Source organism: Carassius auratus, chromosome 16 (genome assembly GCF_003368295.1).
Source record: "Carassius auratus strain Wakin chromosome 16, ASM336829v1, whole genome shotgun sequence".
Classification (NCBI taxonomy): Eukaryota; Metazoa; Chordata; class Actinopteri; order Cypriniformes; family Cyprinidae; genus Carassius; species Carassius auratus.
Genome location: NC_039258.1, coordinates 16,778,569 through 16,792,198, shown reverse-complemented (window position 1 = coordinate 16,792,198; position 13,630 = coordinate 16,778,569). Strand labels below are relative to the sequence as shown.

General features: G+C 37.0%; 1 protein-coding gene across 1 annotated transcript; it reads right to left on the bottom strand.

Annotated features, from left to right (window-relative positions):
- LOC113116328 (E3 ubiquitin-protein ligase RNF115-like) lies at positions 1–13,354 on the bottom strand. Its single transcript, XM_026284418.1, has 9 exons — positions 13,218–13,354; positions 12,145–12,203; positions 9,282–9,336; positions 8,903–9,171; positions 6,770–6,838; positions 3,195–3,267; positions 3,014–3,107; positions 2,645–2,760; positions 1–877 (listed from the first exon to the last, which is right to left on the bottom strand). The coding sequence occupies exons 1-9, from the start codon at positions 13,293–13,295 to the stop codon at positions 761–763; spliced, it is 930 nt and encodes a 309-aa protein (XP_026140203.1). The 5' UTR covers positions 13,296–13,354; the 3' UTR covers positions 1–760.
- Between the last annotated feature and the right edge of the window lie 276 nt (positions 13,355–13,630).

Below are 13,630 nucleotides of genomic sequence, written 5' to 3'. Positions count from 1 at the left end.
TTGCCTTGTTTTTGTTCAGTTTTATTATTAATACATCATGGTCATACACATCATATAATATATATTTATATACTTTAATATTTAGCAATTCATCGTCATTCTCACCAGGTGTTTTTTTTTTGTCTTCCTTAAATGAGTTTTCCAACTAAAATTATTTACATTAGAAGAAACTGTCGTAGAAATGAGAGTGAAAAGAACTAAATCAAATGACATTGATGGGTTTGTGATATATACACACCAGAGTTGGAATCAAAAAGGAGAGAGAGAGAAAACTTCATGATCTCCTGGACATAAGAGATGCGACAACCACAACAGGCCTGGGGAAGTTAAGCAATGTTCAGCAATACGGCACCCCAACCCAATGAGAATTCACATTGAACGACAAGAGGCAGGGAGTACAGTTCATCTCTGGGAAACCAAACTCTTTACCATCTAAATGTGGGTTGGGGAGCTGTGCTGCTACAGCAACAACATGTGCCCGACCCTAGCCTCATCCTGCACTGTTTGTTTGTTCATTGGGGAAGGGAAAACTAGGTGAAATTCTGAGTGGAGAACTTTGGAGGAGATCAAAGACGTCTGAAAGACACAGAAACTGAGAAGGACGGTGTTAGAGAACAGAAGTAAACAAACCATAGTAAAAACACAACAGCATGGTGGGATGAACACAAAGAATAGACGGGAAAAAAAAGGCAGAGAGACAAATAAGCTTGGGTTAAGACGGAGAGCTCGGATGAGATGGGCGGACGTGTGTGCATGTGTTTCAGAAGGACCATCTCTCCGGTGTGCGAGGATCAGTGTTTAGGGAGGAAGGCTCTGAGGACCGAGTGCCACTGTCTTCCCCATTGAGGCTCTTCCTGCACACAGGACATGTGTCGTGCTTCAGGGAGGAAGAAGAGAGACAGGTATGTCAGTGACCATTCGTGACCTTAGAGTCAAGGTAGAGTTCAAACTGACACTGAACTTAATAAGTGACTAAAATCAGAATGATTTCATCTAATAAGCACAAAGATGCAAACCTTCCAGTTCTGAACAAGAGAGTAACTTTTCACCCCTGACACAGTCTGCTGTGTTGCTATCAGTCAATTCATAAAGAATACATATGATGAATTTTTGGCTAAAACTTTTTGTAAGTTTGCATATTTTCTCCGTTTACTGCTTATAACATACTTTGCATCTGGAACACACTCGCACCATCAGTCAACTTAATACAAAAGTAAATATTTTCCAGATAAATGTTTCATTTATCTTGGTTTCAGAAGAATAATATATAAGCCAATTACTGAATTTAACAATGCAGTCTTTAATATCACACACTACAATTCAAAAGTTTGAGGCAAGTACTTAAAAAATAAATGCTTTTATTCTCTCTTTACTATTTCAAGTAAATTCTGTTTTTTTTTTACATTGATCTAAAAATCCAGAAAAAAAATAACTTTCCACAAAAATATTAAGCAGCACAACTATTTTCAATGCTGATAATAAGAAAGGTTACAAGAGCAGCAACTCTGCTTACTAAAATGATTTCTGAAGGAACGTGACACTGAAGACTAATGCATGCATAAAATTCAGCTTTGCAATCACAAGAAAATATTTTTGTAATTGTAGTAAAATTTTAAACAATTTAATTTAAATTAAATTTATGCATTTAGCAGAGACTTTTATCCAAAGCGACTTACAGTGCATTCAGGTTAACATTTTTTACCTAACAAGTTTTTAAATTTTCAAATGTCATAACATGACTGTTTTAGTATATTTTTGATCCAACAAATAAAGCATTGGTCAGAATTCTTTAAGACAAAAAAAAAAAAATTAAAACCTTTTACCAACCCCAAACTTTTGAACCGTAGTCAACACTGAATAAATTTGTAAAATACACAGCTGCCTATAAGGAAGAAGATCAAGTGAATCATCCTTTTTGGCATTTGGCTTTTTGTCTTGGTCACATTTTGTTAATTCCATCTGTGCAAATCACGTGGATATTGCGGAGTCAATAAAATGTGTGTTTGGAGAAAAAGAAAAAAAGATATTCCAGATGATTTTACACAAATGTGACATTGGAACACAAAACCAGTGTAATTTTTTTTTATTGATATTTATACATCTGCTGAAAACTGAATAAATAAGCTTTTCATTGATGTATGGTTTATTAGGAACGGACAATATTTGGCACATATACAACTATTTGAAAATCTGGAATCTGAGGGTGCAAGAAAATCAAAATACTGAGAAAATCGCCTTTAAAGTTGTCCAAATGAAGTTGTTAGCAATGAATATTACAAATCATTAGTTTTGATATATTTACAGTAGAAAATTGTTAAAATATCTTCATGGAACATGATCTTTACTTAATATCCTAAAGATTTTTGTCATAAAAGAAAAATTGATCATTTTGACCCATACAATGTTTTTTTGGCTACTGCTAAAATATACCCCAGCGACACTGGTTTTGTGGTCCAGGGTCACATATAATTTAGAGCTAGAACTCCAACCCCTAAATTACATTTATCAGATGTTTAAACAAATAAAATAAAATGATTTGAGAATATATTTCCATTACCGTTCATCATTTTTTCTTACTTCAATAGATTCTTATATCTAAAAGTCTTTCCCTATTCTCTCCTTTTAGTCTGGTTCCTTCTCTCACCAGTTCAAGCCAGGGCACGATGCAGTCACTGTGGAAGATGTGGTTACAGGGCAGCAGCCTGACCGGCTCACCCACCGTGTAGTCTTCCTTACATACAGGGCACTCCATATTGCAGTCTAGGAAAAGTGAGGAGAGAGGGAGAGACAGCGTGCAGAGGGTGAGAATAATGAGATTTCAGTAGACGAGCGATGCCTTAAATAAGAATTATAATTCATCACCACACAAGACTTGTACTGATAGGTCAATGACCCCCACTGAGTCTGAAAGCCTTAAATCATAACTGAAATGGCCCACTGTGCCTTTGACAGAGCAGAAGAAAAAACAACAACAAGAGCTTCAAAGAAAAGGGAAGAGAGAGGAGAGACTAACCAATGTGTTCCTGAGTGATGATAACAGTGGGGAGGGAGGAAATTTTCTCTTTCTCAGCAGGAGGAGGACCCGTGTTCTCGAACTGACCCAATAACTGTGTGAGAGAAAGACTCAGATGATCAGCTTGTTTGCACCGAGTCACAGATCAGGTAATGTGCACACACAACTCCTGCTCAGTTACCTGTGTGATGACTGCATCCAGACCCCCCTGTCCCCAGGCATAGTCCCCAGGGTTTGAGTGCAGCATGCCCGTCCTAACACACACACCAAGATGACCAGTATGTCTGTTATTTATGTTTTAATACCATATCAGTAACAATGGATGTCATTTGAATGCACCATTTACAATAATATACCCTTTTCTTAAAGGGCTCATGAATCTTGTGAATCATGATTTTTTGACATTTAAGAGGTCACTGTATTATAAAAACATCCTGCAAGTTTCAGAACTGAAAACTATGTTGTTAGTCTAAAAACAGCTTGTATTAAAGGCAGTCTGTCAAGGCGACAGCTTTTATAATGTTCTACTCTTTGATGTAATAGTTTGGATAAGAGCCGCCTCTGCAGAAGATTGACATCACTGTCTGTTTAGCCCCGCCCACTGATTCACACGAGCAGGGTATACGAGAGAGGTGAACATGCAGGTCTATGCAGAAACCAAATGATAAAGATGGCTCTGAAGACGCTGTGCAGTGCCAATTTGTGGAAAAAACTATTTTCATTTCTTTCCTTCTGATTCCAATGTTAGGAAAGAGTTAATTTACTTTTTTTAATGATGTTCCAGACTGTGCCAGTAAGACTGTGCCAGTCTTTTGTTCACTTCATTTTTACCACGGATTCATTTACAAACAAGGCACAATTCAACGTGGGATTTAAAAAAAAAAAAAGATTGAAACTAAAAGATGTGCTGGATCTGACAGCAACACACAAGTGTGAGTAACTGTTTTCATTATGTGGTCACTATTGCTTTGTCTGTTAAATAGATTATTTGTTATGTACTTTATGTGTTTTTAACTTAAATCACAGCAGCGTACATCTGTGATGCACATTAAATTCAATTGAAGTCACTGAATTCAACACTCAACAATAACAAAAAAAATAGGTGGACATCAGTGAACAGAGTCAGTTCACGATTCCTTTAAGAAGCAATCACTATACAAAGAACATACAAATAACAACAGTGGTATTGATAAGAATCAAAGAATCAAAGTATCATAGAATCTTTTAAATCAATGATAAAACTACAAACATTTTTCCAGGAGAGAAAAAATGTCTTAACATATTTTCGCAGTAAAAACATGGTCTAGAATCATTTAAAATGGGACATTCTTTTAAAATGTTCTTTTTTTTCTCTTTGTACTACATCTCCCACAATTCCTAGTAAACTACATTTCCATATATGGTGCACTAAATTACCCATATTCCCCTGTTTAAGATCTATAAATAGACCTTACTTCCTTTCTTTGTCCCTATTGCGCTGGTGAGGTGTGGCTGTTTGAATGGACACCCAACCATGTCCTTTGAGTCCTTCCCTTAGGATGCGTTTGTTTGCCAACTGTATAGTTTGAATTAGTTTACGAATTTAGTTGGATTGTTTAGATATTTAATACCTATAAGGATTGAGTACAGTATGTTTATTGATGAATTGATTGTATGAGTTTGATTTTCTCTTTTGTATTGTTTGTAATGACTTAAAACCATACTGTTTTTATCATACAGCAAAGGACTGGTGTTTTTTCCAGTGTTTTAATCAGACACGCCACCAAGTTTCAAAAAATGTAACGAATTTTGGATATTTTAATAACTCGTATCCAACAATACTAAGAAAAAGTGTCACAAACTGGTCCACATATAGTGCTGTCAAACGATTAATCGCATCCAAAATAAGTTGACATTATTTATTTGTTTACATTATACATGTATGTGTAATGTGTATATTTATTGTGCATATACACTATACAAAAGTATAAACGCAACACTTTTGTTTTAGCCCTCATTTTTCATGAGCTGAACTCAAAGATCTAAGACTTTTTCTATAGCCCTATTCGGACGGGACTAGTTTTACAGAGGGTCGTTAGAGAAATCCGTGTTTCACAGACGTACTTGGTGATTTTAATCCCGTCCGAATCTGCCACATCTGTGTTTTTCTCACACAACCTCTGTAATAGTTCCAGAGCAAATTACCTACTGTTTTTCAGCAAACTCAGTGATCCTCTAAAAAACTAATCCCATCCGAATGTGAATGTCTGTGATTGCCGGTAATCTTTTTTTCACAATGCGTTTCCTTGTGTGTTTTGGCCAATGTGAATAACCATAGATGCTATTATCGCACGAATGGTTAATATATTTGACTCCCAGCAAAGAAATAACCATAATAAAAAATAACAATAATAAAATCAAGAGCTAGATCATGTAAACTGTTAAGACTGGCTATTGTAATATCAGCATCAGGTAAGATTACTCACGTTCATTTCTGCACTAAATTACATAATGTTTTTATTACATATGTACCTTTTATTAAAATTAAATATGGGTTTACTACAAAAAAAAAAAAAGTTTATAGTTAAACTAAAGTAACCACACATTAATCCATCCACCTCACAGGTGTGGGATATCAAGATGCTGATTAGACAACATGATTATTACCCAGGTGTGCCTTGGGCTGGCTACATTAAAATGAAACTAAAATGTGCAGTTTTATCACACAGCAAAATGCCACAGATGTCGCAAGATCTCAGTGTAGCTCATCTGCATGCTTGTCATCCTCATCGGAGTCTCGACCTGACTGCAGTTCATCGTCGTAACCACCTTGAGTGGGCAAATGCTCACATTCGCTGGCATCTGGCACTTTGTATTTTATGTACATTAAACACAGTTTTTTATTTTATTTTTATTGCTGACATTTTGAATGCACAGAGATACCGTGACAAGATCCTGAGGCCCATTGATGTGCCATTCATCCATAACCATCACCTCATGTTGCAGCATGATAATGCACGGCACCATGTTGCAAGGATATCTACACAATTCTTAGAAGCTGAAAGCATCCCAGTTCTTGCATGGCCAGCATACTCACCGGACATGTCGTATACGACAGCATGTTCCAGTTCCTGCCAATATCCAGCAACTTTGCACAGCCATTGAAGAGAAGTGGACCAACATTCAACAGGCCACAATCAACTCTATGCGAAGGAAATGTGTTGCACTGCATGAGTCAAATGGTGATCACACCAGATACCGATTGGTTTTTGGACCCACAAATACAGTAAAACTGCACATTTTAGAGTGGGCTTTTAGTGTGGACAGCCTAAAGCCACGTTTCCACTGCTGGAAATTTACCCAGGAACTAGCGACTTTGGGCTGGCATTCAATGTGTTTCCACCATGGGAACCAAGATCCAAATAAAGTTCACATATATTATGTAAACAAACATTTATTTTGGATGTAATTAATCGTTTAACAGCACTAATATATATATATATAAAACCGATGTTAAGTAGTAACGTAGTAGAATGTTTTTGTATGCCATAATTCAGTGAAGCTTAACAACTTTGAAGTATCAGTTGGGCTACCTCATATATTTGAATGAAAAGACCACTACAAGTGTCATCTAGAAGACATCTGTCATTGTCAATGACAAAAAAGAACAAAGAAAAAAAAAAGAATCAATCATAAAATAAATACATCTATCTATCTATATATACACTGACTTCCCAAATTACAGTTGCAAAATATGGAGTAAAATGTTTTCTTTACCATGACAGTGGAGGAGAGCCTGGTACTCCTGAATTGGCAAAAAGACCTGCGAGAAACTGCTGTACTATTCTAGAAGGAGAGAAGAGACATCATTGAGGAACTGATATTGGCATGGGGGGAAATTCTGCTAACTTCCTTCATTTTTTTGAAAATTGCCTTTTCATGAGCTGTTTTAGTCATCTGATCCACATGCAGTACATATAAGATTTACAGATTTTGTTCTCAGCATTTTTTGTGGAACAAAGCTGTTTTACATATACTATTTGAGAAGAACAGTCTCATTCATGTTACTAAGCTGGGACATTAACCTTTCTGAAGAAGAAGTTTACTACCTATTGTAATACTATGGCAAACCTAAAGTTAATTTAGGGTAATTTATTAACATTTTTATCCTTTATTTGCTTGTCATTATACCTATATTCAGTTTGTTAACTTTACTGCATTGTTTTTGAAGAAATCTAGATGTCCTGCCATTTAGAAATATACAGTATCATACGTCCTATTCACACCAACTTTGGAAAAAAAAAAGCATACTAATTTGTATTATATTATTTAACAAGGATATCTATTATTTATAGGATATTATTTTACTTAGTGTTTTTTCCTAAGGGCCATGATTTAGTTTATATTTAATTATTACATAACTGGACCTAGTATTATAACATCCTTGCATTAAAATACAACCATGTAATTGATACAGCCATATATATATATATATATATATATATATATATAGAGAGAGAGAGAGAGAGAGTTCGACTGATGAAAACCTGAACTTTCCTTGCAAACAAATTGATTCTATATTCCTTAAAATGCATCACAACAGCTTGATTAATCTGCAAACTTTTACTTTGCTGAGACTGTTTGCTCTTTATTAATCATGCCAAATATTTGTGCTGGCTTCACATTTGGTGTAGGGATGCACTGATACCTCTTTTTCCAGTACTCGCCCGATACCAATACTTTTATTTTTAGTTCTTACCAATACGGAGTATTGGAATATGGATTTTTATTTGCATTTGTACATTTTATAAATATTGGGTCCCGAAACCAAAAGAGTATGTATAATGTTAGCTGATTAAATTAATTTATGAAATAGATACAATCAAACTACAATTTATTCAGTTATCTTTAACCTTTCTTACATTATCAAAGTTTATTCTCTATAGTTTAGAAGACGGTAATAAAATATGACAAGAACTCAAGAGTCAAACTGTGTCAAATTCAGCATGATAATATTAGATAACTTTGATAGAAAGGTATGTAATGGATTATAATCAACCAAATCTCCACATCTATCAATACTTAGTCGGGCAACCCTTACTTAGCCTTAATGACTGCCTGTAGTCTCCTGGGCATGCTGTCATCCAGCTTCATGCAAACCTGAAATTCACTTTTTTCCCCAGACTTGGTCTGAATAATTTTTGGACCCAAATTTGTATCAGTTTTACTGACAGTTCACTGTTTGAAGAATTTTGGGGTATAATTTGTTACAGTTTACTTTATTTTGCTATCATCACTTATATAAATGGACCATAGTGTCCTGCACCCAATAGTTAAAAAAATATATTAAAAATTATCTGGTATATCTGGTCTCCGAATAATTTTTGGTTTGACTGTATATCCTTTGGTTATTTTCACACTTAATTATGCCCATTAAAATCTATTTTCCAAGTTTTTGTTACTTTCTTTGCTCTATGGTCCATCATCTGTAATTAAATAGCATGCAGCAACATTAACATTAATACTGAATGTTTAACATTATATTAATTGCATAGATATCCAATGTAGACAACCTTAATCTCTCATAACTCCATTCTGCTGTCTGTTGTTCTGTTGTCGGTGTATCTTTGTCTGAAGATGGCACTTATCACATGTGCTGTGTGGTATCGGTGATTGGTATCAGGGTATTTTAGTGAATACGAGTACAGGAGCTCAGTATCGGGCCCAATACAGATACCAGTATCGGTGCATCCCTAATTTGGTGTGGTCTTCAGCAAAGACTCAGTTAAAATTCAAAAAAGAAACCACGACAGAAAAAAGGACAACCTCAGAAAAAAAGAGAATGAAAACAAATCCACTGATTTGGGATACAGAGCATGACCGAATGAAAATCGGAGATATTTAACTTACCCTTCAACAGCGGGCGAGCGATCCGGTCGACTGCTTCCTCTGGACCGGTATCTCCTCTGCGTGTGCAGGCGTGGAGGACGACCAGGACCCCAGTGCTCTCCTCCAACTAGAGGGCCGCCCAGGGACCCACCAAGCCCACCTGGGACAGAACCGCCGAACGGCCCTGTTCCGAGACTCCCAGACCCAGTTCCCCCTCCCAGGACCCGCTCAGAGTCAGGACTGTCTAGATCCAGACTGAACGGCCTCTCCACGAACAACAGCTGCCATAGCTACAGTGAAATAGTGCAAGATGAGTAGTGCAATCAACCTCACTCAAACTTGTTGAAAAACTCCTCATCTCAGACAGCAAAGATGTTGTGGAAGGAAGGGGTCAACATACCTCAGCAAACTGTGAAGCTGTGTCATCAAGGCTATTTGAGCTACTGTCCAGAAGACTAAGGATAAAACAATCACATTCATGTCAGATCTGGCTACATACTGCTGTTTTAATGGAACTTGGCAACATACACTGCAGTACAGCTGACTGTCACAGAGAGGGAGTCATCGATCTGAACCAGCGCTTCTCATCCAGAACAGCACAATTCTGATCTCTCACTAAAGGCTAAGACAGCTGACTTCACAGAAGCATTTTAGTGAGAAGGCGCCTCCTATGAAAACTGGTTACGTCTGTTTTCATGTGAGCTTTAGTTATAAACAAGCTAATATTTAATGCATGCAATGGTTATTGTTCGTTAAGAATGGTGACATGCGTTCAAAGAATGTAAAAAAGTTGACCTTTGCGAACTCATTTATTTAGTTTTTTTTTTATGTATACCATATTCAACAGCTGAACTACACAAGCAGAATGGTGGGATACAATGAATAACACTGCTCTACTACATAGTATTCAAAAAGGAGTAGCTTATATAAGATTACAGCTGACATTGCATTCAACCAGTGGACACTTTGCCATCCTACATTGCCAAAGCAGCTAAGAAGTCATTAGATTTGAAAAGCTGAGAGAGCTGGGAGTTGAGCAACTTTTTTCTAGTGTAAGTAGGTCAATGACAAATAAAGAGTGTCTAAGATCAAAAAATAAAGTTTTTAAAATCTAGTTTTTAATTTGTGCAAAGCTGTTAAAGTGAATTCATTAATGGTTTTGAAAAACACAATTTTCAAGAATAGTTTAAATGTAATGACTCTAAAATGTCTAAGTTAATACGTTTTCTTTACACCTTCAAAAAACCTTCAAATATTATTAATGTTTAATTCCAATAATGTATTTAGCTTATTACATAAGCTTTTCGGAGGGTTGCACAACATTCCACAACTTGAACTAACCTTGCTGTATCATAATACGATCAAATTATCATATATTTTAAGAGACATTTTCAACCTCAACCTCATGACCTTAAAAGTCATTAGGGTCTGCAAGGTCTATCACATTTCCTGTTTTATGGTTTTTCTTTCTTACATTTTTATGTATTTCAAATAAACATACATATCCGCAAAAAGCATTTCACAAACCACAATGTCATCAACAAATTATTTTATACTAGGCCTACTTGTTCAATACCACTCAAGTAATTTATTTTCAAGGTTATTGCTGGTACATCATTATCAAAATATATTTTTCTACCAACCTATTCATTTTTATATTATTTATGGGTTATAGGTTTATATGTAAAAAAAAAATCATAACTTGACAAAGGCTACTTGTTTGGCGAAATGTTGGTAACAAATAACCAGTGCTTAAGAGAGTGTGCAGTGATATTTTTCTTGATTTATGGCGCTTTCCCACTGTGAGGTACAACACAGTACGGTTCACTTTTGAGGGTTTCCACTGGGTACAGTACCTGGTACCTTTTTTAGTACCACCTCGGTTGAGGTTCCAAGTGAATCGTACTAGGGCTGCACGATGTGTCGTTTAAGCATAGATATCACGATGTACGAATCCACGATAGTCAAATCGTAGGATGTGCGATGTAGGCTGTCATAGTTGATCCGTTATTCATTAACTGTACGTGCCAGCTGCTCCCCAGCCCTTGACGAATGTGATTCGCAGAGAGCGCGAGAGAGAGCGCGTGAGAGAGAGAGAGAGAACCCCGGCCGCATGCTCACAGTCTTCAAACAACACAAACTCTCTCCCTCGCACATGTTAATCATTTGACACGATGGTGTCGATGTTTAAATCGTTTAAAATGAGAATGGAAGTGTGCTCACCCCATTTTTGTTTTTAAGGAAAAAATTTGATTAGATTTCATATCGCAATATACATCGCAGAAAAATAAAATATTGCAATGTCATTTTTTCCCAATATCGTGCAGCCCTAAATCGTACTGTTACCAAAACGTGAAGTCTAAACTCTGATGATCACTGATAGGCCGGAGAGAATCTTCACTACCTGCGTCACTGCACTTGCGACATAAACACAATAGAACTGCTAGATTTAAATCTTCGCAGTCAGCGAAGGATCAAACACAACTGTTTTGAACGAGCGCATCATTTCGTTGTCTGTTGAGGAAGTATAGATGTTCCTCTCATTGATACCAGAGGAGCGGATCCGGTGAGAGCTTGATGGGGCGACGTGCAATGAAAACGTTTTTCTCGAGTCGCGACAGTAGAGGCAACTATGATGACAACTATGAATAATCCCACCCAATCTAAAGTGGTACTAAACCGCAGTGGAAACACATACCACACAGTGGAAAAGTGCCATTTTACTACTTTAATGTATTCACAGCATTCAAAAGTTCTTCAATCAACAGTCGAGGGGTTCTTCAAGTACTTTCACAGTATGCACTGAATATAATGATTTCAGATGCTAATAAAGACCTAATCTTACAAATAAAAGAGAAGACATCTACAATGTGCAGTACGGTGGAAATCTAAGACCAGGATTGGGACCCACTGGATCTAAACCTTTTCCCCAATAAATTCCAATATGATCCAAACTAAACGGAGCTGGAATTAAACAAATAAATTGAATCCTTCATGTTCCTCTGGCAGAATGGTGGCATAAACTATGAATGATCTTTAACTCTACATAATTTATCAATATTAAAATTGACATTACAGCTCTGTGTTCACTTTTATTTCTCATGCCCATTTGGTGGTGCTTACGAATCCAGGTGACACAATCGAATTCTTTACATACTCCTAAAGGTACTGAAAGAGCCGCCATGGTAATCTAGTGCAGTGCAGGAGCTTCAACATGCCACTGGAGGCAATGAATGATGAAGTGCAGCCACTGAAAAGCTCACCTGGAATCTTCTGTAACCTCCTCGATGAAGCCCGAGTCACATCTGGGACAGATATACTCCTGAATACAAGCAGAATTACAATTAGAATAACATTTTGGAAAATCACATTGGTGACATCAATGTAAAAAAAAGCTGTGGTTTTGTGAGGACAGACACATTTGCATAGCACTAAAATACAGTCATTTGAATTTAAAACAAATAGTCCTGTAAAAGGAGAGAGACTCTCCCAGTAATGTGTGTCACGACAATTGCTGACTGATTCAATTGGCTGCTTCCCTATATTTTTCTTCTCTGATTCGAACAGGTCAAGACAGGTCATCCTGTGGGTCTCCAACAAAAGTGGGACAATGGCTGCTTATCTTGACATGCAGCACAACTCGGGACACTACTAAGCCTTTTTCACACTAAACATGAACCAGTTCTGATTCATCTTCTGTGTACAGACGTTTACTGAGTTAAATGGGTAGTAAACACACAACTCATCCTCACCAGGAGAGTTCATGATGGATTGACTTACTGACACACTGAACAACAAGTGCTTGAATTAAACAGTCATCGACAGATTTGCGATCCACGTCAAATGTCATGTTACAAATAATTAAAACAGAAACAGAAATATTTGGTATTCCGGTTTCGCTTTTGAAGAGAGTTCAGGATAGATCCCATTTAAAGACGTTTTTGAAAACCTCTCAAAACTCTTAAGAGCTTGAACTGAGCGCCTGTTAAAGCCAAACGTCCTAAAACGTGAAAAAGTTCCTATTTGTACAGTAATATAGTACGAAAACATACCAAAAACACTGGAGTGTAGCATTTATGCTAAAGAGAAAATACGTCAGTTTTCTCCGTTTTTACGTGAACGAGTAGCGTTAGCAGTCTTACGTTTAAAAATACCGGTCACTGGAAAAATACGTTTGTTTTTAATGTGTATACACAAACAACAAAGCACGAGAGGCCTTTCTACACTGCTACCATGCTAACTTTAGCACAACAGCGAAACCTTGCGAGAGCGACAGTGGCAGTGAACAAACCGATTAAGGTGAACCGGCTGTGAGTTACAAGCGACACGGACTCACCGGTAGTTTGGGACTCACTTCACCCTTACAACAGTGACAGAAGAAGCGATGCGGAGTGACCGCCGCAGCCTCCGCCATGTTTTCCGTGAGACTGTCTGTGTCCCAACAGCAGCAGCGCTGGCCGTCGGTCCGCCCACTGCGGAGGGAGGCGCTCTGACATGAGCTCGGAGGTCCGATTCAATGTAGCGAGTCGATTCACTCGGACGGTTCGTTTAATGTACCGGTAGAAGCAATACATTGATTCCAGTTTATCTGTTACACATCCTTACAGCGGCAGTGAAATGTGCTGTTACAAGCCTGTAAAAAATAAAGTAAAAATAAAGGGAGTGATTAAATTACAATAATAGTGCATTATTAAATTAAATAATCCAAAATACGCTGATGTACAATATTATGCTTGTTTCATTCATCAA